The following is a 12,088-nucleotide window of genomic DNA, read 5'->3' as shown; positions in this document are numbered from 1 at the left end:
TAGAATCAGACCCCATCTCAAAACAGAGAAAACTAAAGACATGGCTCAGTGGTTAAGAACACTAAATGCACCGGGCGGCGGCGGCGGCAGCAGCGCACGCCTTTAATCCCAGCACTTGAGAGGCAGAGGCAGGAGGATCTCTGTGAGTTCGAGGCCAGCCTGGTCTCCAAAGCGAGTTCCAGGAAAGGCACAAAGCTACACAGAGAAACCCTGTCTCGAAAAACAAAACAAAGAACACTAAATGCTCATCTAGACGACCTGAGCAGTTCCCAGCCCCCAAGTAGGTATAATAACTACTGCACCGATGTAAACATGCCAACACACACACACACACTTTAAAATTAGTGGGAAAGAGAGGAGTACTGTAGCAGACTCAGGACAGCACTGTGGGGAGAGACAGCGTCTGTCACATACAGCCTCCAGCGCTTTTTGTGACTAGATCTTATTGCTGATTTCCCACCAAAGGTTAAGGAGCTCCTGTGGGAAGTCTGCAGCAGGGCTTGATGGTTATCACCCTTTGACCTTTCCACTCACAAAGGTACAGCTGTGCTACAAACTGAGACCCAGCGTCAAAAAGCCAAAGGGCACGGTGGAACACACCTGCAATCCCAGCACTTAGGCAGAGGCAGAGGCAGAGGCAGAAGGGCTGCGGTACATGGGACTCAGTATGGTAAGATGGTCAGTGTTCTATGCCAGCAAGGGATACTGTGAGAGAACCTCTCTTGTTAAACCAGCCAAATCAACAAATACTAAGGGCTAGCCAAGCATATTGGCTGCATTTGTGATCCCAGCATCCTGAAGTCTAAGGAAGAGCATCACTTAGAGTTGGAGGCCAGTATGGACTAAACTGTGAGACCTTGTCTCACAACAAAACACAAGGACAACCAAGGGCTGGGGATGCAGCTCTGTAGTAGAGCAAACATCTAGCAGGTGCTGAGCCTTCCTCCCCTAGTACTGAAAACAAAACAGAACAATCAAACATTTCTGTTCCAATCAAAATGGGGGACAAGGGGGTTGGGGATTTAGCTCAGTGGTAGAGCGCTTGCCTAGCAAGCACAAGGCCCTAGGTTTGATCCTCAACTCTGAGAAGGGAAAAAAAGTGCTTGCTTTTATATATGCAATGGCTTTTCCTCTGAAGCAATTATTTAGGCACAACATGTAGGACAAGCCTTGCTGCTGAATAAGCATAACCCTCAGGGACTCAGCCAAATTACAAGGGGTGACAGACCCTGGAATCCAGGAGGCCTGGCCTTCAGAGATTCAGACCAGGAAGAGGTGGCTGAAGCAGAGCGAGGAGGTGGGGATGAGAGCGAGGGTTGGCTTTGGATCCCCAGCTTCCTGGTTCTCAGGGGGCCAACCTCAGCGGGAACGCTGACTCATTCCACTCTTAATTGCGAAGGCAAACACATGCCAGTACAGCAGGCACCGGCTCAAGACAGCAGGACCATTTTAGCATCCACAACAAGCACTGTGAAACAAGAAGAGCCACAAGATGGCTTCCATCGACTTCGGTCCCCCACAGGCTCCTTTCAACTAAAAAGCTGCCCGAACCTAAGAGGTGCAGGATGAGTAAACCTCCCTCAGTCACACACATCCTGCTTCTATTTACGCACAGGCTGCCAGCGCTCTATTTGGAATTTCCTCCTGGTAAGGAGGAGGCACTGAGCCGCAGCCACTGTGTAGGTGCTCGGCAGTGCCCACTGGCCTGTGGTGACCCTGACAAGTGGGCACTGGTGCTGGAGTGGGCACCAGCCCTGAACAGCAGCAGCGACTTCCAAATACCCACTCTTCCTGCACATCCTGTTGCCACCTCCAGCGTTCAGAGATGTCACCGCCTGCCTGACACACAGCTGAAGCAGGGAAAACAGTGAGGCTCCCTATCGGGAGGAGCAACCTGGCCAAGAGAAACAAGCTGCTCCTAGCAGACAACCTCCATCCTGTTGATGAAAAATTCTCTCTATGATGATAGAGCTGCAACAGCACCAACCAGTAACAGGTCACGTCTTCTTCATTTGTTACACCAGCTCAAAAATCACCTCTGGGGGCAATGTGCCTGAAGTGGGGTTTGAACCCGCCTCACCTCACCACACAGCACGACCACTACTAATGCTGCACTGGGTCTAACAGTGTGCCCAGAACATCCACAGACGCAACAGAGCTTTGTAGCAGACGAGGCCTTGAAACTAGGAAAGCCAGAGCTGCAAAGTTTGGCTCTCTTTGAGCAAGTTCATTTTTTGCCTTAACTTATCCAAACAGGCAGCTTGCCATAGCCTATGAGGCCTTAATTATGTAACTGACTCCAGACCATTTCCTCCATTACCTCTGCCAAGGAGCAGGCTGCTCCTTCAGGTCCTCAAAGCAATCAGCAAGTAGTAGCTGCCAGAATGCTGCAACCTTCCTGTTTCCCTCTCATCCTGGCTGTGCACCCCAGCAGTGGCGAGGCACAGCCAAGGGCCTGGCTCAACTCAAGCCTATCACTTAAGATCCCATAGCAGGGCAGAACCAGTCACTCTGGCACTACTAGAAGATTCCATCCACATGGACTACATGTTCCCTGAATTTGGTTTGACTTAAAGCTATCCAGATACCTGGAGACAGTTTAATCAGTGACTTTCAACAGAGGCAGTCACTGGAAATGAATCCCTAAACATTACCTCCACGAAAAAGGTTTCTAGGGGCCAGGCGGTGGTGGTGCACGCCTTTAATCCCAGCACTTGGGAGTTCAAGGCCAACCTGGGCTACCAGGCGAGTTCCAGGAAAGGCGCAAAGCTACACAGAGAAACCCTGTCTCGAAAAACCAAAAAAAAAAAAAAAAAAAAAAAGGAAAAGGTTTCTAGGGACGCCACAGAACAGTGAAGAACCTGAGGTGTTTCTGAGACAGCCCACAGGGAAGGTAAAGGACTCAAGAACACTGGGTGGCCAGGGGTGGAGGCAGTGCCAGGGCCTAGGAACCTGTCCTAGAGTTCAACTATATGGAAACACTCAAACTCAGGAGCCATACATTTCACTTCTAACTTGCCAGGCAGAGCAGTCAGGGTGGCCTTATTTCCCACACAATTTCCCCTTGGGATAAGTCTTCCTGAATAAGGCAAAGCCACATGGATGATTTTCTAAAACAGGTAACTTTACTTCCAGAAAATTGTCTTATCAAGAATCAAAAAATCTAAACCTTAGAGTAAATGAAGGAAAGCCCTAGAAGATAGACTAGGAGTTAGAAAGCTCTTATGCGGAATCAATCGCCCTCTCTTTGGAGGAGTAAACTGGAGAACGCGGGGTGTGAAGGCCTGACTTGGAGCATCTCCACTGTCATGGTCAAAGCCCATTGTGCTCCTACTGGGAGATTTCGGACTTGCTTTCAAATTCAACTTTTCATCCAGAGGAAACAAAAACTTCCAAGGTTACAAAGTATGTGTGTATATATATATATATATATAATATATACATATGCTTTGCTGTTAAAATCAGGGATTCCAAGTGACACCCTTTTCTTTTGCTTTTGCAACATCCATTAATTTCACTATTAACTAATACTGGTACATCAGTTTAGGGAGGAAAAAAAAAGGTACTACTGTGACATTTCAAAAATAAGGAATACCTAAACACAGCTGACTTCATATTGGGGTCTCCTTTGCCAACAAAACAAAAACAAAAACAACAAACCCTTGTGTGGACATGCCTAAGAGCTTTTTAAAATGTTTGGAGGAAACATTTTCAAGTTCAGCAAATGACTGCTAAAATTTTCATTTACAAAAGGAATTCCATTTCCTTCTAACATTTATTTTTAAAGTTTAAACATCCTTTTACAACAAAGTAATCCTAAACCCGTGGACTGGAAGGGTTATCGGTTGGCACCCAGTTTCTGCTCTGAGCTCCTAGAGGAGGAATTTTACCCAAGATGGGAGGAACCTTCCAATGTTTTTTCCAGCTGACCCAGCGCACCGGACAGTGTGTTGAGTTCGTGCTTTAGACATTTTGTGCAGGAATACTGCATGTTATTCCTCGGACAACTGATTACACATCAGACCACCACTGCATGGCAGGTCAAACTGTGACTACATTAAAGGAAGAAAACAAGTGGCCTGGCAAACTGCAGCTTACATGCTCAAGTGCGGGTGGCCATCACTTCTCCTGAGGACGCAGAGGGCAACAGGCTCCTTTGGAAGGGGCTAGGCTGGTGTGTGAGAAGACTTCCCCTAACAAAGTACCTCAGGGACCAACAGTGGGCCAGGGGACATGGAACGTCACCGTGTTTTTGTCTTTTAACAGAAGAACTGATGCTTGTAAACACATTAGAAGGACAGGGTTAGGTCCCGCAAGTCACTGCTGCTGCTTTTGTGGTCGATGTTTCTTTTTAACTTGTATGTGTCGGGTGAGGGGGCACTGAGGGCGGGAGGTGTTCTCTCCAACATGACTGGGCGTGTAACACGTTTTACATCAACTTTTCACGGTCAGGCATGTGCTTTCGAACAAAGAGCAGTGGAGACAGGAGAGATCAGGGTTTGACACAGTTTACAGATACATTTTGTGCTTAGACAGTACTTTACAAATGACTTGCTCAATTTAAATGTCTATCACTGTAAGAAACATCCGAGTAAAATAAGGAAAGTGGACCTGCTTGAAACAGTCTTTTTGGGGAGGACAAGGGATGTGACCTTAACTTGAATAGAAGTAGAAACCAAATCAGTAAGCTTGTCTCCTACACTTGAAGTAGCCACTTTGACATGAAGGCTGGAGACAAAGCAATGGGTGGATCTGGAAAGAGGGGCAGCAAGGGTCTGAAAACACACTGGGCCTTTTCCATGATTTTTGTCATGTTACAGTAACACTTTTTTTTTTTTAAAGAAAACTGTGTACATCAAATTTTAAAAATTAAACACTGAAAGGATGTGCAAGTCTAAAAGGGCTCAATAGGGTTAGAATCCTGATTTGAACATAATAAATCCACTCTCAAGCATCACTTTGGTCTAAAGGCGAGGAGGAAGCAGGCAGGAAAGGGACTAAAAGAGGGAGATAATTGAATTACTCAATAAAAGAGGCTACTTACCATCCCAACCCATTGTAAGACATACACTTCTGACATAAGAGAACTCCTTAGAGGTCGGATAAAGCTCGTAAGCACCTCTGAGTAAGGCACCTGCCCCAGAGGGCCTGGAAACCCACCGTGGGCTTAGCGAACAGACCTCCGCTACTCTGTTTATTTCCTTCAACTGTAGTCTGGCTGCGAAGGGCTGCGATTCCCAGGACGATACAGTTAATTAGAACAAAACAGAAAAAAAAAAAAAAAAAAAAAAAAAGTAAAAAGCTCACCAAACTGCTGCACCTGTGTCTTTGAATGTGGGTGCCATTTCTTTTAAAAGGCAAAGGAGGGTCTGTGAAGGAGAAAGGGAAAACAGGACTTGGGAGCGGGATAAAGGGCTGAGACCCTTGTCTGGAGGGGCACTCTGCGATTCCCCAGGCGGCTGCGAGCCATCTGTCCAGCCAATTCTCCACCCTACCCCACCCCCCACTGCCTGCGAGACTGGCTTTCCTGCCCACGGAAACCCACCTTTCTTGTTCAGACCTACTCTCTCCAGCCCCCAGGAGTCAGCAAACCCTTACCCCACACCCTTAGGCTCCAGCAGGGCCAAAAGGGCCCCAAACCTCATCCTGAAAACGCGCGGGGCTGCCCCATTATCACCCGCCAGAGAAGGGCGTGGGGGAACCCACTTCGCACTTAATAAAGGACAAGGGGCGCCACAGTTCACGTCCTGCCACAGTACAAGGAGACCTCCTTTGCTCCCGAAGGAGCAATCGCACCCCATTTTACCCTAAGAGGGGAGATGCCCAGGGGAAAGCGGTGGCCAACTTCCTCTCCCATCCACAGCAGGGAAAGCAACCTTCACCCACCCCGCAAAAACAAATAAAACAATAAAAAGGCTTAGGACTAAGGACCCTCCACCACTGTCACCTACCTACCAAAAGAGAGGGGGACGCTGAGAAAAAAAACCAGGGCTTCCAAAAAAGGTCAAGAGCTTTCATCAAAAGAGCTGGAGAGGCACCCCTTCCCTGCCTGCCTTCTAGAGGAGTAACTAGAAAATACCTCCCGCCAAAAAAATGTGCACAAGAGGACCCCATCCTGAGGAGCCCTCCACAGAAGCTTGGAGCGAAGGCTGATCCGAAACCCCCAACTCTCTGCCTGCGTTAAGATTCGGGTACCTATCCAAAGTGGGCAGGGAATATAACCTCCCCCAGGAGAAAGGATACTGTCAGGGACTGGGAAGACCCCCAACTCCGAACCCCTAAGAGAGGAGCTGTAAGCTGGCGATCCCCCTAAAACAAGAGAATCCGGGGGCCCCTCCCCCAAGAGCCTTCCCCGAAGCCAGGCGACAGGGCCGCTGACGGCCGGCTCCGGGCGCAGGGGCGGCCGAGGAGCCTGACGCGGGCCTCGGCAAGCCCACCCCGTCGGCGGCCCGTGCCCCGGGCGGGCGGGCGGGCGAGCGGGCGGGCGGACGGACGGGCCCGGCGGGCGCGGGGGGTTCCGGGGGGCGCCTCCTCACCTTCCCCTCAGCATGGCGCCCAAAAAAAGACAGAGCGGGAGCGAGGGAGAGCGGGCGAACGCCGCGAGGGGGGGCAACGCATGAGGCCGGGAGAGAAAGCGAAGCGAGAAAGAGCGAGCGAGTTAGAGACACCCACCGACCCCGCCCTTCCTCCTCCTCCTCCTCCGCCGCCGCCGCCGCCGCCGCCGCGGCCCGGCCCAACATGGCGGCCGTCCCCTTCCTCCTCCTCCTCCTCCTCCCCCCTCCCCGGGGGACGCTGCCCGGCCCAGGCCGGGGGGCCTGACCTGTCGTCAGGGAGCGGGAGGCGGTGGTGGAGGAGGTGCGGGGTGGCCGCGCGGCCGTCGGGGGAACACGGAGGCGGCGAAGGCGTTGATGGCGGCGGCGACGGCGGTGGCGATGGCGGCGGCGGCAGCGGCGGCGACTCTGATGGCGGCGGCGGGGGGGTCCCGGGCGCGGCCTCCATCGTTCCTTTGGGGGGGAGGGGGTGTTAATGCACGGGAGAGGACTGCTTGGGCGTGGCGGGAGGGGGGCACACTTCAGCTATGTCTACGGTATCGACTATCCAGGGCGCTTTTTTTTTTTTGGATGTTGTTTTTCGGTTTCGGAATCACCTCTGAGCCGACTTCCGCCGAGGCCGCGCGGCCTGGGCCCCGGCCGGCGAGGCGGGCCGCCCGCCGCCTGCTTTCTCCGCAGCCCGGCCCCTGCGATCGCTCGCTCGCTCGCTCGCTCACGGGCACGGGACCCTCATCGGGGCGTGAGGCTCCCTCCCGACACACACGCACACACACACGCGGACACGCACACGCTCACACGCGGGCCCCCGAGCCCGGAGACCCGGCGGGCACGGACACTGGTGGGTGGTTGGGTGTAATTAGCGCGGACCGCGCGCCACGGAGCAAGCGGAGGGGAAAGGGGGGAAGGAGGAGAGCGAGCAAAGGGGGGTGGTGGAAAATAAATAAAAATCGAGGGAGGAGAGGGGACGGGCTGCGGAGAGGGGCCGACTGTCTGCCCGCCCGCCCGTCCGCCCTAGACGAGGCCCCAGCGGCCCGGCCCCCGCCGCGCTCGGGAATTCACACAAAATGGCGGCACGGCCGGGACGAGCACCCAGGCCGAGGCGGGAGGAAGGGCGTGGAGGGGGGGGGGGCGACTGAGAGGCCGGAGCCGCGTCACGTGGAGGAGGGCAGAGGCGGCGGCCCGCCCGAGAGCGGGCGGAAAGAGCCGAAGCGGAAGGGCGAGGCGGCGGGGAGACGGAAAGAGCCGAGTGCCGCTGAGCCAAACCCGAGAGGCCGGACGGAGCCCGGAAAGAGCCGAAGGCAGAGAGCTAGGTCACGGGAGGGACGGGAAGCGGCTCAAAGACCCACCTCAAGAACCGAGGGTGGTCGTGGGGGTGGGCCTGGAGAAGGCACCGAGAGCCGGAAATAGCCGAAGCGCTTCGGGATTAGAGAGCACCCCCCCTCCCCCCCGCGCGCGCGCGCGCAAGGACTTGAGATAATCCGGAAAGAGCCGAAGTCAGTGAAGGGCTCGCGGCAAGAGGCGGAAGTAGCTGGAATAAATCGAGCCGAGCGAATAGGCATTAGCGAACGAGCTGAACGGGTGGGGCTGGAAAGGCGATTAATTAACTCAAAGAGTAAATGGCTTTCAGAAACTCGCCCCAGAGCAAGCGAGAAGAACCGAAAATTGCTAGTTTGAAGGAAGGCGGGAAGAGCCAAAAGTTTTAGGTGGGAGAATGGGAGGGAAAAAAATTTAACCGAAAGCCGGAGACTGGTCCCAGGAGTCGGACGTTTCCGAAGAGGGGCTGGAGCAGAGGCGGCCCGGAGATGACGTCACTACATAACTCGTGTGGTGACGTCATCCTGGGGGCGAGAAGGGCGGGGCCTGGCTGTGCCAGGCGTAGTGGAAATCTTCTAGGTTCTTTAAGCCACTAAGGAAATCTTTTGACCCTCACCACCTGCCTAAACTGATGCTCCTAGTTTATAAGTGGAGACTGAAGCCGAAGGCTGAGGCTCAATTGGCGTAAGATCATAGATTTAGGGCCAGGATCTGGAGAAAAGGCTCAGTTGGCCGTGCTTAGTTCTAGGCATACGTGAAACCCAAAGCTTCATCCCCAGCCCCGGTAGAACCGATTCCGATGGCTCTGACCTGTAGCCGCAGCACCGGGGGACGGTGGGTGGCGGGGGTTAGGAGAGGCAGAAAAATGAGAAATTCAAGGTTCTCCTGACCCACACGGTGAAAGGAGAGAAACGATTCTCGAAAGATACCACGTCCTCTAACCTCAGGCCCGGGGCTCACACATTAAATAATTTAAAAGTTAAGTTGTTCAATTCGATTTGCACCCAGAGATCTATGTTTTTCATCGGTTCTTTCTACAGTGCCAGTTTCTGTGACAAAAGATGGGCACGGCATCATCGTGGAGCTTAGTAGTGGAATTTGCCCTTAAGGGAGAGAAAGTGGAAACAAGAATAAAGGAAAAGAGGTACAGGCAGGGACAAGAAAAAGAGAAAGTTCCAAAGGGAGGAAATAGCTCTTTTCACACTCCCTGATGATGCCGGTATCGCATTGTTTCTCAAAAGAGAGAGAAAAGTGTACGAAGACAGGGCCTTGGGGTGAAAGAAAACAAAATTCATTAACTCACCTGAGATGCATGTTGGGGTTGGTGGTGACATAAAATTAGTTCTGAAAAACTAATGAGCCACCCATTAGAGACTGCTTGCTGAGAGCCTCCTGATCTTTAGCCAAAGTATCTGTCGGGATTCGATCTAATTTCCTTGGGCTCACCCAAACCCTTGTACTTGGTACACAAATTCTCTGAGGCACCCAGGCTCAGTTCCTATCCTAACCTAGTAAGAGCGTTCTTTGCCTCTGTCTCTGTCTCGACAGGGTCTCACTATGTAGTTCACTGTGTAGACCAGGGTGGCTTCAAACTCCCAGAGATCTGTCTGCCTCTACCTCCAGAGTATTGAGATTAGCCACAACTCAGGCTATTCTCTTACATACAATGTCTCTAAGAGCAGATCTTTTGACCTGCTCATAACTAAATTATCTAAAAGTATCTATATAACCCTGCGGTGGTAGCACACGCCTTTAATCCCAGTACTGGGAGGCGGAGCCAGGAGGATCTCTGTGAGTTCAAGGCCAGCCTGGTCTACAAAACAAGTTCCAGGAAAGGTGCAAAGCTACACAGAGAGACCCTGTCTCGAAAAAACAAAAATAAAACCAAAAAAAAAAAAAAAACCAATACACACACACACTGGCCATGGTAGTTCACGCCTGTAATCCCACCACTTCGGAAGCTGACACAGGAGTCTTGGATTTGGGGCCAACCCAGGCTACACAGTAAGTTCCAAGGCAATGTAAACTACAGAGTAAGACCTGATCTTAAAACAAACAAAACTCTCACAAAGGGGGGGGGGATCTAAAAAACAAATAATAAGCTGGGCAGCGGTGGTGCGTGCCTTTAATTTCAGCAGTTGGGAGGCAGAGGCAGTCAGATCTCCCTGAATTTGAGGCTAGTCTGGTCTACAGAACAAGACCCTGTCTCAAAAAATTTTTAAAAATTTTAAAAAAGGACAAATAATAATAAACAAACAAAAAGAAAAGAAAAAAGAATCCCCAGCAGGCAACATGGCCAAACAGGTGCATGACAGCCTGATTTGGATCCCCTGCACTCACACAAAAATAATCCAATTCTGGGGTATACATCTGTAATCCTAGTACCCTGGCAGACAGAAGACAGCAGTAGAGTTGAAGCTCTTGGGCCTAAAGACTTTGCCTCAATAAGGTAAGAGGAGAGAAACTACTTGTGGGTAGTAGAAGGAACGCTGAGTGACTGAAGGTCTGAGTGACTATGTTGTTGACATGGGCATGACCATGTCAAGGACCCCAAGCCTCAAACCCTTCCCTCCCGGTTCTTGTGCATAGTGATAGCGTGTACAGAAAATGTCCCCCATAACTTCCCCCACATTTACAGTCTGAAGACTGCTGCCTTTTTTTTTTTTTTTTTTTTTTTTTTTTTTTTGGTTTTTGAGACAGGGTTTCTCTGTGTAGCGTTGCACCTGTCCTGGAACTCACTTGGTAGCCCAGGCTGGCCTCGAACTCACAGAGATTCGCCTGCCTCTGCCTCCCGAGTGCTGGGATTAAAGGTGTGCACCACCACCGCCCAGCAACTGCTGCCTTTCTAAGACTTCTCCTATAGACATTAGCTAAACCCGCCTCTTTGATCTTGTTTATCTCCTTGTTTATCTGTATATAATAACCCTGTGTGTTACTTTGAATATATTTGGTCCCCATGAGCTCATAGGGAGTGGCATTATTAGGAGGTGTGGCCTTGTTGGAGGAAGTGTGGTCTTGTTGGAAGAGGCTGGAGGACACACACACCTTTAATCCAGACCTTGAGGCTGGAGGACACACATATAATCTGGGCCACACCTTCTGTTGGAAGTATGTCAACTTCCTGTTGCCTGTACCTTGCCACAATTAAATGTTTCCTTTATAAGAGTTGCCGTACCGGGCGGTGGTGGCACACGCCTTTAATCCCAGCACTCAGGAGGCAGAGGCGGGCGGATCTCTGTGAGCTTGAGGCCAGCCTGGGCTACAGAGTAAATTCCAGGGCAACCAGGACTGTTTCACAGAGAAACCCTGTCTTGAAACCCCCCCCCCCAAAAAAAAAGACTTGTCTGTGGTCATGGTGTCTCCTCACAGCAGTAGTAAACCCTAAAACACTCTGCCTCTTCATTCAGCTGTATGCATTTAATGCTGCCTCCCAGTTCCACTGTACATAATGAACACACTGAACTTCCAGGGTGCCGAGGTTTCTCCGTCAGAACACAGCCTGCCCAATCCAACTTTTCTGTGTATCTGTGTGTTTGTGTTCATTCCTTTGCCACCCCAGATGTCCCCCTCCCCCACCCGTTAATGTAGGACACAAAACAACTTGGTTTTCAGTGGAAAGGCCTGCAATCCCAGTACTCAGGAGTTTAGGGGCAGGAGGATCATCAGTTAAAGGACAGACTGGGCTACATAGCTCTGTCAAGAGAGAACAGACCAGTGAAATGGTCCAGTGGATACAGCACTTGCTGCTAAGTCTGAGGACCTAAGTTCAAGGTCAACCGGGATCAGCTGGGCCCCACACGGCAGAAGGAAAAAAGTGACTCTGGAAAATTGTCCCCCATCCTCTCCTCTTCCTCTCCCCCCTCCTCTCTCTCTCTCTCTCTCTCTCTCTCTCTCTCTCTCTCTCTCTCTCACACACACACACACACACACACACACACACACACACACACACTCACACACACTTTGAAAAAAAAGGAGAGCCGGGCAGTGGTGGCACATGCCTTTAATCCCAGCACTCAGGAGGCAGAGGCAGGCGGATCTCTGTGAGTTCGAGGCCAGCCTGGGCTACCAAGTGAGTCCCAGGAAAAGGCGCAAAGCTACACAGAGAAACCCTGTCTCGAAAAACCAAAAAAAAAAAAAAAAAAAAAAAAGAAAAGAAAAGAAAAAAGAAGAGAAGGGAGGGTAAGAGGGTTGGTCTAGCTGGGCTAGACCTGTCATCCCAG

At 51.4% G+C, this 12,088-nt stretch overlaps 1 protein-coding gene and 1 long non-coding RNA gene across 3 annotated transcripts in view; one reads left to right on the top strand and one right to left on the bottom strand.

The window, feature by feature from the left end:
• Positions 1–4,320, top strand: part of LOC143273330 (uncharacterized) — a 7,775-nt gene extending 3,455 nt beyond the window's left edge. Inside the window, exon 2 of the long non-coding RNA XR_013051357.1 lies at positions 1–4,320. This exon is cut by the window's left edge and continues 2,921 nt beyond it. This is a non-coding gene — a long non-coding RNA (uncharacterized LOC143273330).
• Zc3h4 (zinc finger CCCH-type containing 4) overlaps positions 1–8,347 on the bottom strand; it is a 38,775-nt gene extending 30,428 nt beyond the window's left edge. Inside the window, exons 1-2 of one of the 2 annotated variants that reach the window (XM_006991461.4) lie at positions 8,285–8,347; positions 6,821–7,004 (exon numbers count right to left, since the gene is read on the bottom strand). In XM_006991461.4, coding sequence (XP_006991523.1) covers positions 6,821–6,999 — 179 coding nt within the window. In that variant the 5' untranslated portion in view covers positions 7,000–7,004; positions 8,285–8,347. Of the gene's footprint in view, positions 1–6,536; positions 6,690–6,820; positions 7,005–8,284 lie in introns of those variants that run through there. The other variant, XM_006991463.4, reaches the window with a different exon arrangement.
• Positions 8,348–12,088: the final 3,741 nt, after the last annotated feature.

This window comes from Peromyscus maniculatus, chromosome 1 (assembly GCF_049852395.1).
Source record: "Peromyscus maniculatus bairdii isolate BWxNUB_F1_BW_parent chromosome 1, HU_Pman_BW_mat_3.1, whole genome shotgun sequence".
Lineage (NCBI taxonomy): Eukaryota > Metazoa > Chordata > Mammalia > Rodentia > Cricetidae > Peromyscus > Peromyscus maniculatus.
The sequence above is the reverse complement of the archived record's forward strand: the minus strand, read 5'-3'. Positions and strand labels throughout refer to the sequence as shown.